The 14,935-nt window shown below is 43.1% G+C and overlaps 1 protein-coding gene across 1 annotated transcript in view; it reads right to left on the bottom strand.

Moving 5' to 3' along the window:
* LOC130188323 (neurexin-2-like) overlaps positions 1–14,699 on the bottom strand; it is a 137,167-nt gene extending 122,468 nt beyond the window's left edge. Inside the window, exons 1-4 of the mRNA XM_056406624.1 lie at positions 14,003–14,699; positions 11,689–11,709; positions 1,246–1,275; positions 971–982 (exon numbers count right to left, since the gene is read on the bottom strand). Coding sequence (XP_056262599.1) covers positions 971–982; positions 1,246–1,275; positions 11,689–11,709; positions 14,003–14,699 — 760 coding nt within the window. The remainder of the gene's footprint in view (positions 1–970; positions 983–1,245; positions 1,276–11,688; positions 11,710–14,002) is intronic.
* Between the last annotated feature and the right edge of the window lie 236 nt (positions 14,700–14,935).

Here is a 14,935-nt window from a genome sequence, read left to right as displayed (position 1 = left end):
GGAGACGGGTTGCCATGGAAACAGGATGGAGACTTTTGTTTGAATTGCACAATACACACACACACAAAGCACCAACTACTGAATATTTGGGTCAGTGGGGTTAGTGTTATACTCATACTTTTCAGTCAAAATGCCCCTCAAAATATTTGACCTTTATTGCATTATATTGATGTTTTTCTTTCCATCACAGACAGTAACCAGCCCATAGTTATCCCATACTTCAGAGAAAATGATGCATCTTTTTTTTATGAACAAGAACAGGACATCGTAGTGGGCGTCTCTTCATCATTTCTTAATTGTTTACTTCCTGTATTATCTCTTCCATCGGTCGATTGAAATATGTACACATATGAATATGCAACACTACTGCGGTGAAGAAATATGCCACCAAGTGATTCATGTTTATTAACAACCTAATAATCGCACATTTAAAATCAGAAACAGCCTTCAGAATTTAGGGAAAAAAGCAAAATAATCTCCTTCAATAAATACAGTATGTCTGTGTCTACTTCTGATTATTTCTACAATAAGCAAAAAAATAATATGTTGGCATTGTATGCAAACCACGGGATACGTTGATTGTTATTATGGTTTCAGAAACATTGAGAGACCGTTGGTTACGTTAAATGTAACAAAAATACTGAGAAATATTATAATAATATCCAATTAATGACATAACAAACACACTTTAGCAGACTTTCTTACATAATGCCACATAACAAACGTGTGTAATCATTATATAATTCAAATAAACGTCAACACTCAATGCATTTGTGGTTTCCAGACACGTAATATGCCAACTAATCTTTTCCCGGCCATTAAGCTGCAATAACTTTCTTTTTTTTGTATGCGGCCCTGAGGCTTCGAAACAGCTTTATTATTCTTTACTTTGGACACCTGTTTATTTTCTTTGAAAACACCATGAAAACCCAAAACCGAAGAGACGCTATTATGAGCATAGATGCATTACCTTGGCGAAAAACTGCAGAGGTCAAAGGTGAAGTTCCGGTAGCTCAGTCAGTGGTCAGGACAAAGGGTGTGACGGACACAGATTGAGTGAGTCGTGAGTAAAACATGACAGGAAGCCAAAAACATAGAGGCAAGTATATGAAAAAAAAGAGGAGAGGAAATATTAGTGCAGCACAGTTAACTGAAATGAGTTCAGGGGAAGGGGTGGATGGGGGGGGGGGGATGTTGTGAACAGGTGGTGGCCCCGGGAAAGGAAAAAGCCAATAGACCCCATACCTTGGCGGTTTAACATCAGGTGCGCCAGACCTTGAGGGAAAGAACAGAAAAAGGGATACGAAAAAACAGGAAGTTCATAAAAGAGGTTTTTGGGAGAAACAAAAAGCATTGTCACAATGTTGGACTGCAGTTTGTGACAGACATCCTGGGGGAGGGGGAGGGGGGGTATAGGTACGGATGTCAACGTTGAAACTCAAATATAAAATATAAAAAAGGGGGAGGGGGAGGGGGGGAATCAAACTTAAAAAACAGACAAACATCTCAAGGGCGGGAGGAGAGGGGGAAAGCGAAGGAGAGAAAAAACACATCTTGATTGGTAGCAACCCTTCCACGGGGAGTTGCTCGCACAGATGCTTTTTTCTAAATGGAACACATATGTTTTAGTTTGATGGCGACAGCGTTTCCGAAGATGTACCAGATGTACATAAATTCCATATATTCTATGTATAATAAACACGTTACGCTCGGGGAAGTCGCTCGTTCTACGATCTCCGGCCGGCCTCCGTGGGCTCGGCCGCTCGTCTCCACGCACGGACATTTGCATGTAAATGTTCCCGCAAATCCACTTGAGCCTATTTAACGTTCAAATATGGCAGCGTTTTGCAAAAGGGCAGAAATGACACCATTCCTTATCCGATAAATCTTTTCGCCACCGTCGCTCCATTTCACAGAGGGTTTACCGTCTAATGGAGCTCGATAGGCTTCGGAGCGATGACATAACAACCATCGTGTAACAGGTTCGACCGCTAATGATCCGCCTCACCTAACCTTTTTCGGGAAAAAAACAGGAGCTGTGACTCGATGCTGCACCGTGTTTCACCTCATTGACTATAAACCCATGAAGCAGCCAGCCGAGACATAAATGCCCCCCATATTCTATCAATTAGAAGAACATGGCGGCTACCTGCATTGGCCCAAAACATGCAGCAGTGTGTGATTACGTATGCTTCCATAGATTCCATGGAACGTGCTGCAGCCCATCCATCACGTAATATCGCAGAGCGGGTTTGCAGGTGACGGTGTATAAAAGTCCAGCTGGTCACTGCGGCAATCAAAGCCAAATTATATTCAATGACACGTTGTCCCGGGCGGGGCTGTTCACGCTGTGGGATGGACACGATTACCCCGGGGAAGTTCCTCTGCCTGTCAACACGAAGGCTTTTTGATACGGTGTCTCGTTGCAAAAAAAAACAGAGACCGCGCCTTAGTCCTTTGACGAGATTCGACCACAGCCCCGTCTATACCCAGAGCGCTGTGTTTCACTGAGGAAAAGGCAGCATTTCAAATTGGTTTGGGCAGTATTCTTGATTCACTTTCATCAAAAACCTCAAAGTCGAGCATTCATGAGCAAAGAAATCAAGCGCTTTGTTTTTTATTCTGGTCAGAACTGGACCAGAAGGAGACGCTTCTGTCCCCACGATATTTGATTAGCTCGCTGTCAGTTAAGAGGGCGGGTGGTGCCGGATAATGTTCCTGAATTGTTTGATGGAACACCTGCTGAACTTTTAATTTATTTAATTGGTTGATGAACATGTCACCCCCCACCGTGGCTCCACTTTCGACACGGCAAGCCAGCGTACAAAAGCCACAAGGCATACAGAGCGTTACATCGTGATCTCATTGTCGACTAGACACTCTAGATCTGCCCTCAGCTTATCTTCTGCCGGTGTCCGTATCTTACCGCCCATCACTCGGCATAAACTACCACGTAGCAGGAAGACAACACTTTAAGACAGACTGAGGAGGGAACCGTGTTGGGGGTGTTTACTGGGTCATCTGGGTCTCCATAGCCTCAGAACTATGATGCCGCGGTGACAACGAGGGTCTACGGGAGGTTGTTAAAGACACGCCCGGCACCTGAGACGGCAGGATGGAAAATCTCTTTCCGCGTCTTTTCGTCCACGTAGGCGATGTGTAGGAATCCGACAAATAAGAAGAAGCCGCCACGAAGCCATCGCTTCGTCAAGTCTAATTGTTCACCGTGGAGCTGGAGGAAGGAGCTTTGACCCAAAGGACTCGAAGCCACGATGACTCCACACATCGGAGCCACTGAGGCGAGGTGAACGGACCTGCCTCCCCGCCTGATGGAGACTGATGCCGGTGACCAAAAGGGCAGCGAGACACTTAACAAGTTCCTCAGCGATGTCTCCTCGGAGTGTGGAGTTGTCATCCGGAGAGGTGACGGGGAAGTGGAGGCGGAGTGGTGTTGCTGCTGCCCTTTGTAGAATAAGGCAGCCATTTGAATACGCTCATCCTATTGGATGAGCCTTACTTCTAAATCTCAGTGTGTGGAAATGCAGAGATAACTGGCTGGACCTGGAGAATCCCATCAGGAAAGCCTGCATGAAGATATAAAACCGCCTTTCCTACCAGTGATCTACCAGTTTTCTATTTTTAAGATAATATTGAAACATAAATGTATAACCAGTCGATTGAAGCTCATTTTATTAGAAATGTTAGTAATTTGATTTTAGGATGGTTTTGATTCTGCCTCATTTTATATAAAGAACATTTTTAAATACATAAAAACAATCCACTGTTCTTGCGAGTTAGGAATCAGATTATTATGAGTGCTGCCATGCCAGCATAATATTATTATTTTTTCATATTTTGCTTCAACTAAAAATGTTTTATTTAATAATAAAAAAGTCTCCTCCTGCTCTCTTTTTTCCACTTATTTAATACTTACCTTTTACAATTATCTAGATTTTTTCAAAGTACAGTCACCAAAATAAACAAGCATATTCATATAGATTGTTCTATGAATGCACTTGAAAAGCACATTATCACGGAGCCCGTTGTAATGAGGGATTAGAGACCAAGGTCACTGCTGCTGAAGGATGCTGACGCCCACCAGGACCAAGCTATACTTGGCATGTTTGTAATTATATTGTTATGTCATCACCGTGTACCGGCACGTGACGCTCTCCATGGGGAGACACAATGGCAATGTGTAAGGTCCTCATGCATGTATGTTGGAGAGCTTTTCTCTCTGTATCTGAGGTGGCGGTCCTTATCTCTATTCCACAGACCTTTTTGTTGTTGTTGTGCACATAGCACATTGCAGAGCGCTGCACTCTTCGGGCATTAGAGCGCGCTCCACCGTGGCCACGTGCAGCACGCCGCCGTTGAACTCAGAAAAACTCACCTGCAGGTTCCCACCAACGTTTTTTACCGACTTTAATGCAGCTCCTCGGATAAATGATGAGAATTCCTGCACCGCTTTTAAAAACCCACAGTCAAAAAAACAAATATAGCATATGGGTTACCATCTTTGCCATCTCTCGGGAGAGGAGCGAACGCATATATAGATATACTTCTATTCCCGTCGCTCGCGAGGACATCAAACGACTCGCTGGCGAAGAGCACACGGAGTTGTGTGAAGGATAGAAAAAGAAAAAAGAGGCATCTGGTGAGAAGGATGTTTACTGTTGTCATTGTTGTTTTCATGCACTCTGCATTGGTGATTGTCTCCATGTGAAGCTTTAATCCAATAAACTGAAACTTCTAATGTGCTCTAGTTGCAGCAGGTTATATAATTATTGTGAACAGAGCCATGCAAAATTATTATGGTTTGTATTACTTGTGTTTATTATTACTTACTTTTAATAGTATGTATTACTTACTTTAATGGTTTATTACTTACTTTTAAGAGTATGTATTACTTACTTTTAATGGTTTTTATTACTTACATTTATTATTATGTATTACTTAGTTTTAATGGTTTTTATTACTTACATTTATTATTATGTATTACTTACCTTTAATGGTTCATTACTTACTTTTAATAGTATGTATTACTTACTTTTAATGTTTTTTATTATTTACATTTATTATTATGTATTACTTACTTTTAATGGTTTTCATTAGATAAGATAAGATAAGATAAGATATTCCTTTATTAGTCCCTCAGTGGGGAAATTACAGGTTCACAGTAGTATAGCTCACTGATAAAACGAATAATAAAATAGAAACAAGTAATATAATAAGCATTAAAAAAGAAAACATCAGTAGAATATAATAAGCATTAAAAACAGTAGAATATATGTACAGACTGAATAAAAAGTATATATATATATATAAACAAAGTATATAAACAAAAGTACTTCAGCATATTGCACATGTTGTTGCACCAGGTAGTGGTAGAGTGATAAAGTGATAAACTGCTGAGTGACCAAGTTCAGTTTGGTTGTGAAGTGGCCTACCGGGAGCTCAGCCGGTTGTGTAGCCTAACCGCAGCGGGAAGAAAGGACTTGCGGTACCTCTCCCTCAGACACCGGGATGAATCAGCCGGTGACCGAAGTCGCTCTGCAGCGCCACCCGGGTGTCCCGCATGGGGTGGGAGGCGTGGCTCATCATGGACGACAGCCGTCATCATCCTCCTGTCCCCCACCACTTCCACGGTATCCAGAGGACGCCCCAGCACGCTGCTGGCCTTCTTTATCAGCTTGTCCATTCTCCTCCTGTCAGCTGCAGTGATGCTGCTGCACCAGAAGACCACTCCGTAGAAGATGGCTGATGCCACCACAGAGTCGAAGAAGGTCTTCAGGAGTGCACCCTGCACCCCGAAAGACCTCAGTCTCCTCAGCAGAAAGAGTCTGCTCTGTCCCTTTTTATAAAGTGCATGTATGTGGTCGGACCAGTCCAGTTTGTTGTTCAAGTGAACACCCAGGTACTTATAAGATTTGACGATCTCAATGTCTAGTCCCTGGATGCTCACGGTACGGAGGAGGCGTTTACCCGGCGGAAGTCCACCACCAGCTCCTTGGTTTTACTGGAGTTAATCTGGAGGCGGTTCCGCTGGCACCATCCTAAAAAGTCCTGGTTTAGCTCTCTGTATTCCCTGTCATCATCGGCGGAAATGAGGCCGACGATTGCAGAGTCATCGGAGAACTTTTGCAGGTGGCAGTTAGCAGAGTTGTGGTTGAAGTCCGATGTGTAGATGGAGAAGAGGAATGGAGCCAGAACGGTTCCTTGTGGGGCTCCTGTGCTGCAGGACACCCGATCTGACTCGCACCCCCGTATCCGCACATACTGAGGACGGTTGGTGAGGTAGTCCAGGATCCATGCGGTCAGGTGGTGGTCCACTCCGCTCTGCTCCAGCTTGTCCCTCAGAAGCAAAGGCTGTATGGTGTTGAAGGCACTGGAGAAGTCGTAGAACATGACTCTCACAGTGCTTCCAGCCTTTTCCAGGTGAGAGAGGCATCTTTGTAGCAGGAAGATGACGGCGTCATCCACCCCGATGCCAGATTGGTAGGCGAACTGGAGTGGGTCCAGGGATGAACTCACCAGAGGGCGGAGATGGGCAAGGACCAGCCTCTCCAGGGTCTTCATGAGGTGGGCTGTCAATGCCACCGGCCGGTAGCTATTGAGGTCCTTGGGCCGCGGGGTCTTTGGTACCGGTACCACGCAGGACGTCTTCCATAGCTGTGGTACTTTCCCCAGCCACAAGCTCAAGTTGAAGATGTGCTCCGCTATCACGCACAGCTGATCTGCGCAGGATTTGAGAAGCCTTGAGCTGATGCCGTCTGGACCCGTGGCCTTCCTCACTTTGATCCTCCTCAGTTCCCTTCTCACCTGGGTAAGGGACACTCTGGGGGGTGGGTTGCTGTGAGGTGTTGGAGTGGGTTGCTGGTTGTGGAATGCTGTGTATGAGAGGTGTGAAGGGGCCGAGTGTGCTGGAAGAAGGTGAGGGAGACGGAGAGGGGGCAGTGGTCCACAGGGGGTGCAGATGATGGGGGTTGCAGCAGCCGGGAGGTCTGGTTGGGGGGAGTGGTGGGTGGCCGGTCAAATCTATTAAAAAATAAGTTCAAGTCGTTCACCCACTTTTGGTCCCCCTCAGGCTGTTGGTTGGGCCCCTTGAACCCAGAAATGGCTTTGAGGCCCTTCCAGACACCGACGGTGTTCCTCTGCTGCAGCTGGTCCTCTATCTTCGTCCTGTAGACATCCTTCCCCTCCCTGATCTTCATCCTCAGCTCCCTCTGCACAGTCTTCAGCTCCTCTTTATTGCCAGATCTAAAAGCCCTCTTTTTCTCCTTGAGGAGGGCCTTTATCTCTGGGGAAATCCAGGGTTTGCCGTTTGAGAAGCACCGTACAGTCCTGGTGGGTACGGTGTTCTCCACACAGAAGTTGATGTAGTCCGTGATGCAGTCGGTGAGACCGTCGATGTCTTCCCCATGGGCATCACTGAATACTTCCCACACAGTTGTTTCGAAACAGTCCTTCAGAGCCTCCTCGGCTCCATCGGTCCATCGTCTAACTGTGCGGGTCACAGCTGGCTGCTTCTGTGCACGAGTGGTGTACACAGGCAGGAGGTGCACCAGGTTGTGATCAGATCGGCCCAGGGGAGGGAGTGGTGATGATGAGTATGCCTCCTTGGTGTTGGCATAGAGAAGATCCAGTGTCTTATTGTCTCTGGTGTGGCATTTGACATACTGGGTGAATGTGGGCAGAGTGGAGGACGGAGGGGCATGATTAAAGTCCCCAGAGAGAAGGAGGAGAGCATTGGGGTGCTGTGTCAGCAGCCTGCTGGTCGCCGAGTGGATGACGCCACAGGCCGCTTCAGCGTCAGCAGAGGGGGGGACATACGCAGCCACCATGATAACGTGCGAGAATTCCCTTGGCAGATAGTGTGGCCTCATGCTAACAGCTAGCAGCTCAATGTCCGGTGTGCAGGTCTGCTCTTTAACAGTGATGTGCCCAGAGTTACACCATCTATCATTCACAAACACTGCCAGTCCTCCTCCTTCCTCTTACCGCCTCCGTTGTCCTGTCCGCCCGTATGATGTGGAACCCGTCGAGTGCAGCGTGCGTGTCCGGAGTTAGCTCTGTTAGCCACGTCTCCGTGAACACCACGAGGCTACACTCCGGTATTCCCTCTGATGGCGAGTCAGCGCCGCTAGCTCGTCCATCTTGTTAGGAGAGACCTCACGTTTCCCATGATGATGGAGGGTAGAACGGGTTTGTAGCGTCTTTTCCTGGCGCGACGTTCCGCCCGCACGGCTTCCCCGTTTCTTCCTCCTCAGCTCACGGGGAACATAGGGTCTTTCCTCGGGTAGTAGCACCGCCGAGTCCCGGAATGCCAACAGCTGGTCCCTCGTGTAAATAACTGGACCGTGGTTGCGTGCTGGGTCCCCAAACACGGAGGTGAAAATAGCGATTAACAGCAGATAGACCACGACAAGCTCGACGTGTCCAGCTGCCATACTGCACCGTTAAACTGTAACTAGTAGCAGGGGGGAAAAAAAAAAGTGACAACAAATAACGAGGAAAAAAAAACCACATAATATACTAAAACTAAGTTGTGAGCAGGAGCTACTGTGAAAGGTATTACTTACTTTTAATGTTTTTTATTATTTACATTTATTATTATGTATTACTTACTTGTAATGGTTTATTACTTACTTTTAATAGTATGTCTTACTTACTTTTAACGTGCTGTACTGTAGCTTCGCATTGTGTGTATTGTGTGTTGTTCTTACCACATATACTGTTGGGTTGGGTCTTATCCTGTTTGTTATTGTCTTGTGTTTGATATTTTTTTATGTTTGTTATTGTTTTATGTTTATTATGGTCTGTCCAGGGACCACAAATGCAAATTAGCTGTATAGCAACACTGTATGTTTTAACTACATGGTCCCTTTTAAATAAAAATAATCCCAAAAAATGTTTTTAAATGCCATTTTTTTTCTTATTAACAATGATTAATGGTTGTTTTTTTAAGATAAAACCTATTTTCCATGACTGAAGCTTACAGACATATATACCAAGTCCTCCCATACGTGCTGTTTAATATTCAAAATCTATCCCGAAAACATTCATCATCTGGAACAAAATATGAACTCTAATTTTATGTATAGCAATGTTATTGCATTTTGGGTCATAAAAGCCATTCTGCACTGAGCCACTGCACATGAAGGCATTAGCATTTCTCAATCTTCAGCCTATTTTTCTCGTTGCGCGCCCAATCGTAAGAGTAGGAAGACGATTTTTTTCCGGAGAGCAGGTGCGCACACGGGTCGGTAACGGTGATTTATAACGTGCGGTGGGATCAGTGCACGTTTGGCTGGTCTCCTGAACCTGTTGGCTGCTCCCCTTTTCACCCAGCGTTCCTTACTGGAGGAGAGATGGATGTCTCGCTCCGATGCCGACTAAACAAATCTCCCTCCTCGCTTTCAATCTTCATTTGAAGTTCAGTATGTGCGCCTCGTTAGAAAGCAACATCCCCCCTTGAATCACGGTCAGTTAAATAAAATGCTGCCAGTAATAATAAAGACCAGCGTCTCTTTTTTTCTACCAAAAGAGGATTTTTCTCCTCTTAAAGAAAATTATTCTAAATGCAACTACGGAGAAAAGAAAAATACTTGAGTTTTGCAAATAATAATACAATTTAATGAATGCCAAAGCCTCAGATATCAGCCATGTTGGGCCACGGGATGCCGTCACGTTTTGAGTTTAATTCACATGTTTAACTACTGCAGGGGTCGGCAACCCACGGCTCTTTAACCCCTCTGTTGCGGCTCTCTGAGGCTTTGACAAAAAAAAACATAATATATATACACACATACACACTTCCGTTCAAAAGTTTGGAGTCACTTAGAAACGTCCTTATTTTGCAATGAAAAACACTTTTTTCAATGAAGATAACATTAAATTAATAATAAATTCACTCTCTATATAGTTAATGTGGTAAATAACTATTCTCTGGTGTTTAATGAAGTCTCTACAGAGGTATATACAGGACTGTCTCAGAAAATTAGAATATTGTGATAAAGTTCTTTATTTTCTGTAATGCAATTAAAAAAACAAAAATGTCATGCATTCTGGATTCATTACAAATCAACTGAAATATTGCAAGCCTTTTATTCTTTTAATATTGCTGATTATGGCTTACAGCTTAAGAAAACTCTAAAATCCTATCTCATAAAATTTTAATATTTCCTCAGACCAAGTAAAAAAAAAGATTTATAACAGCTGAGTGTTTGTCAAGGCTCAGGAAACCCTTGCAGGTGTTTCGAGTTAATTAGACAATTCAAGTGATTTGTTTAATACCCTACTAGTATACTTTTTCATGATATTCTAATATTTAGAGATAGGATATTTGAGTTTTCTTAAGCTGTAAGCCATAATCAGCAATATTAAAAGAATAAAAGGCTTGCAATATTTCAGTTGATTTGTAATGAATCCAGAATGCATGACATTTTTGTTTTTTTAATTGCATTACAGAAAATAAAGAACTTCATCACAATATTCTAATTTTCTGAGACAGTCCTGTAGAGGCCCATCTCCAGTGTTCTAATGGTACATTGTGTAATCGCCTTAGAAGACTAACGGAGGGGTAGAAAACCCTTTTTATGTGAGCGCAGCTGAAAACAGTTATGCTGTACAACTGGCCTTCCTTTAAGCCACAAGTTTGAAGAACAACATTAATATTTAAAATAAAATCATTATTTCTAACCTTGTCAATGTCTTGACTATGTTTTATATTATTGCTGCAATTTATTCATTTCGGAATTTATTTGATAAATAAAAGTGTGAGTTTTCATGGAAAACACCAAATTGTCTGGTGACCCCAAACTTTTGAACGGAAGTGTATAAATGTATTCATGTTCAGGACCTGCATAGTTGTCTGACTGATTGACTGGTGTATTTTTTTCTACATTTCATAAGATTTTGATTTAGTTATAACTGGTAAAATAGCAAATCAATCTCAACAATTGTCTTTATCCTGGTTCTATAATTTCATATATAAAACAAACTATAGTTTTTGTATATAAATTATGACTATATATATATATAAATTATGACTATATATATATATTTGTGCAAGCTATGACATTAAATAGCTTTTTTCAGCTCCAGACACATTTTATTTGGTGGATAATAGGTCAAAATGGCTTTTTGGATAGGAAAGGTCGCTGACCCCTGAATTTAGGGGCATAATGGCCGTGAAGACTTCGTGAACCGTAACTCGGCACAGTAGCCCAGTTCAGATGAAGAAAATGTCAAATTCAGAGACAGGAGAAATACACAAGTTATGAATAATAAAACAAAGCATATCCGTACAGTCTGTTTTTTTTCTTTCTGTGATGAAGTATATGAATGCTCCCGGTATTGTAGAACACCCTCGCATCCTCTGCAGACCTCGCCGCTCACGTTCAGCACACTGACTTTATATACGGTGAGCATTCGGCAAAATAAAACGCTTTTTCTCTCCCATCGTGACCTTGTGACCAGCGATAGTATATCGCCTTTCAGCTTAATTTGTTGGATGTCATAACTGCAGTCCAAACCGACAATAACAACCTGATAATAATAACCAAACACACACTCTCACACACACTTGATGCTGCGATTACAGCCGTTGCAAATAAGAGCATCACAACCAAAACATTTTTAAAAGGACGCTCATCATTATGCTCATTACATTAAGCATTGTCTTACCTTCTACTTCTATCTGGACAGCTGCAGGAGGATAAAGATAAAAAAATACATGTTAATATTTTTTGCGTGCCAAAACATGCATGTTGTTTGACACGTTTATCATATTTCAAGCCAAACACATGTTTTGTTTTTAGAGAAAATCTGACATCTGTTGGCAAGCGTCATTAATTACCTATTTGAAGAGTTTCAAAGCTCACATCATTTGCGAAATTATGTCCTCGCTGTTTAATATACTACAAAAAAATTATAATATGACACCCATTTGATAGCCATTAAACGTCTGGGTTATAAATGTGCAAACATCTGTCACATTAAGGAAGACATTATCCTCTCTGACTTGAGGAGATAATTGCTAAGGGAGCTGGACTCCAACAACAACACGCCATTTCAGTACGAATGTGGTCTACGTTGACCTGGCTCATTTAAAGTGGGCTTTATTGATTATGTGCTCGAGCCTAAAGAGGGCTAAAGACCATATACAGGTACTTAGGATGAGATATTAATAAGGGATTTTGTTTTAACCATTTTGTATACGCTAATTCTAATCGTGAGGTCGGAAAATACATTTCAGTAGCGGAATACATTAGCATTAAATAATGCAATTAGTGTGACCCAAAACAAAAAAGGTAAAATCATTACACTGTAAAATGTAATGAGTTGACTTTACTTGATACAAGTCAGGAAAATAATTGCCTAAAACATGTTATCTAAAGTAACTCAATCATTTTAAGTTCTTAAAGCTGAAAAAAACTGAGTTTAGGCAACTCACGTAATTACAGTAAAAATTAGTATAGTTTACTCAAAATTATGAATTAGGTTAACTATAAAATGTAAAATCTTTAGTCATGTTGACAATAAATAGTCGATTCAGACAACTTAATGATCCAAGTTATGTTAAGTAAGTAGTATTAATAAGAACAAATAAACTTTCCAAGTGCAATCATTCACATTGCTCGGAAAAAATCTGGTCTTAAAATTCTCATGTAAGATGAACTACTATAGTGAGTTCCTTTTATTCATAGAAAGAAACACATTGCCACCTTCCTAAAATAATCAAGTATTTTTGAGATTTTGTTGTTGTTGCCTAAATCATCTCATGATACTGGCCACCTCTCATAACATCGCCTACATCCTCAGTTGAACACATAGTGTGATTCTACCTCTGTAGTTTAATACATCACCAAACACCAAAAGCTTCAAGCGAGTAGATCTCATGAGCAAAGTCAACGTACAGACGCGAGTAGTTGAGATAGACGCGAATTTCCGGCAGGCGGCGTTTGACGCGAATTGCGTGGCACGAAAAATTTGCCCTACACAAGTTGCGAAAGCCAATCAGCGTTGAGAAGCTCCACCGTTGGTGAATCTAACTGCTGCTCTAAAGGCGCTGGAAGAGACAGTCATTCAGACGTAGTCGGTTAAAGTCACCGGGCTGTCTAAGCCTACGGGTGATGTCATGTATGAATATATATAGATATACACTACCGTTCAAAAGTTTGGGGTCATCCAGACAATTTCGTGTCTTCCATGAAAACTCACTTTTATTTATCAAATGAATTGAAAATTGAATAGAAAATATAGTCAAGACATTGACAAGGTTAGAAATAATGATTAATATTTGAAGTATTAATTTTGTTCTTCAAACTTCAAGCTCAAAGGAAGGCCAGTTGTATAGCTTATATCACCAGCCTAACTGTTTTCAGCTGTGCTAACATAATTGCACGGGTTTTCTAATCAGATATTAGTCTTCTAAGGCGATTAGCAAACACAATGTACCATTAGAACACTGGAGTGATAGTTGACGGAAATGGGCCTCTATACACCTATGGAGACATTTCATTAGAAACCAGACGTTTCCACCTAGAATAGTCATTTACCACATTAACAATGTATAGTGTGTATTTTTGATTAATGTTAACTTTATTGAAAAAACAGTGCTTTTCTTTGAAAAATAAAGACATTTCGAAGTGACCCCAAACTTTTGAACGGTAGTGTATATGATATTAATGTTATCAACCCAAACACGAGGGCGTTAGATGTTCCAACGTTTGTGGGATGTCCTCAACAAGTATAAAGCAGAACTAGTGGTTAGTTCTTCCGTGGTGGATGGCGGAAAATATAACCGTTTCCACGAGATAAGCCCGTGCGAATAAAGCGAAAAGCCACAAATGGTCCAGCGAGTAAACTCACGGGTTTTGGTGTGAACGCGGCTTTAGGCCATTATTTGAGGAAGGTGACGACATTTAACTATTAGAGTTATGGCCACGAATCATACGTCCCCAAAGCTACATCTCGATACCAAAGACATTTCTCTCACCTTTGTTGCAGTACATCCCTCTGTGGTTGGTATTGACGCAGTCACACAGGACCTCTCCTTGGCTGACGGAGCACAGGCCGTTGTTTCCGCACGGCGAGCGCGAGCCACATATATACTCCAAATCGCTGTGAACGGCCTGGCCGTCCAACAGTAACGGAAGCGCCTCCCCCAGTTTCAAATTGGCGATCAAACCCCGGAACGGCGGCTCGTATTTCACGGTGCTGGACGTCAGTGCGGAGAGTCGCACGTCGGGCGAGATCCCGCCCACGTAGAGGTCGCTGGCCACCACCATCTCTTTCCTCTTGGACTTCACCTCGGCCGCTTTCTCCTCGTTGTCCACCACCAGCCTTGTCTCCCGGTGGTCGCGCGACACGAGGACTCGGTGCCAGCGCAGGTCGTCGACCCGCGTCTCCGTGCGCACCGAGGCCGGCTCGGCGCAGTGGATGGTGAAGCGCAGGTGGAGCCGCCCGTCGGCGATCAGGAGCTCCAGGAAGTCGCAGTTCCCCCCGTCGTCCAGGTAGAGCACCAGGGCTTTGCTGATGTTGGTGTTCAGAATGAAGCTGAGCTCACCTGTGGCTCTGGCGTCCCACTGGCCGTAGCGCGTCCACTGACCGGGGACGCCCTCGTAATCCAACGCCATTGCTGATAGCAGCAACCCGGCTAACGGCAGGAACCAGGAAGCTTTGCACCTGCCCATGGTTGCTATCTACGCCTACTGGCCCTGTGGTCTCTAATTCATATGACTCCAGCAGAGCTGCGAGGAGGAAAATGTTATCTAGTGTCGATACACTTCTTTTTTTGTTCTCGCCCTCAAACTAGAAAATAAAACTGCAACTCCCACGTGCAGAAAATTGACTTCCTTTAGCCTTGACTGTCTACCTTGAATCTTTTTGCCATCTCTCCACGGGAGACACGTGACGGAGAGAACAAACG

This window comes from Pseudoliparis swirei, chromosome 3, assembly GCF_029220125.1.
Source record: "Pseudoliparis swirei isolate HS2019 ecotype Mariana Trench chromosome 3, NWPU_hadal_v1, whole genome shotgun sequence".
Taxonomy (NCBI): Eukaryota; Metazoa; Chordata; class Actinopteri; order Perciformes; family Liparidae; genus Pseudoliparis; species Pseudoliparis swirei.
The sequence above is the reverse complement of the archived record's forward strand: the minus strand, read 5'-3'. Positions and strand labels throughout refer to the sequence as shown.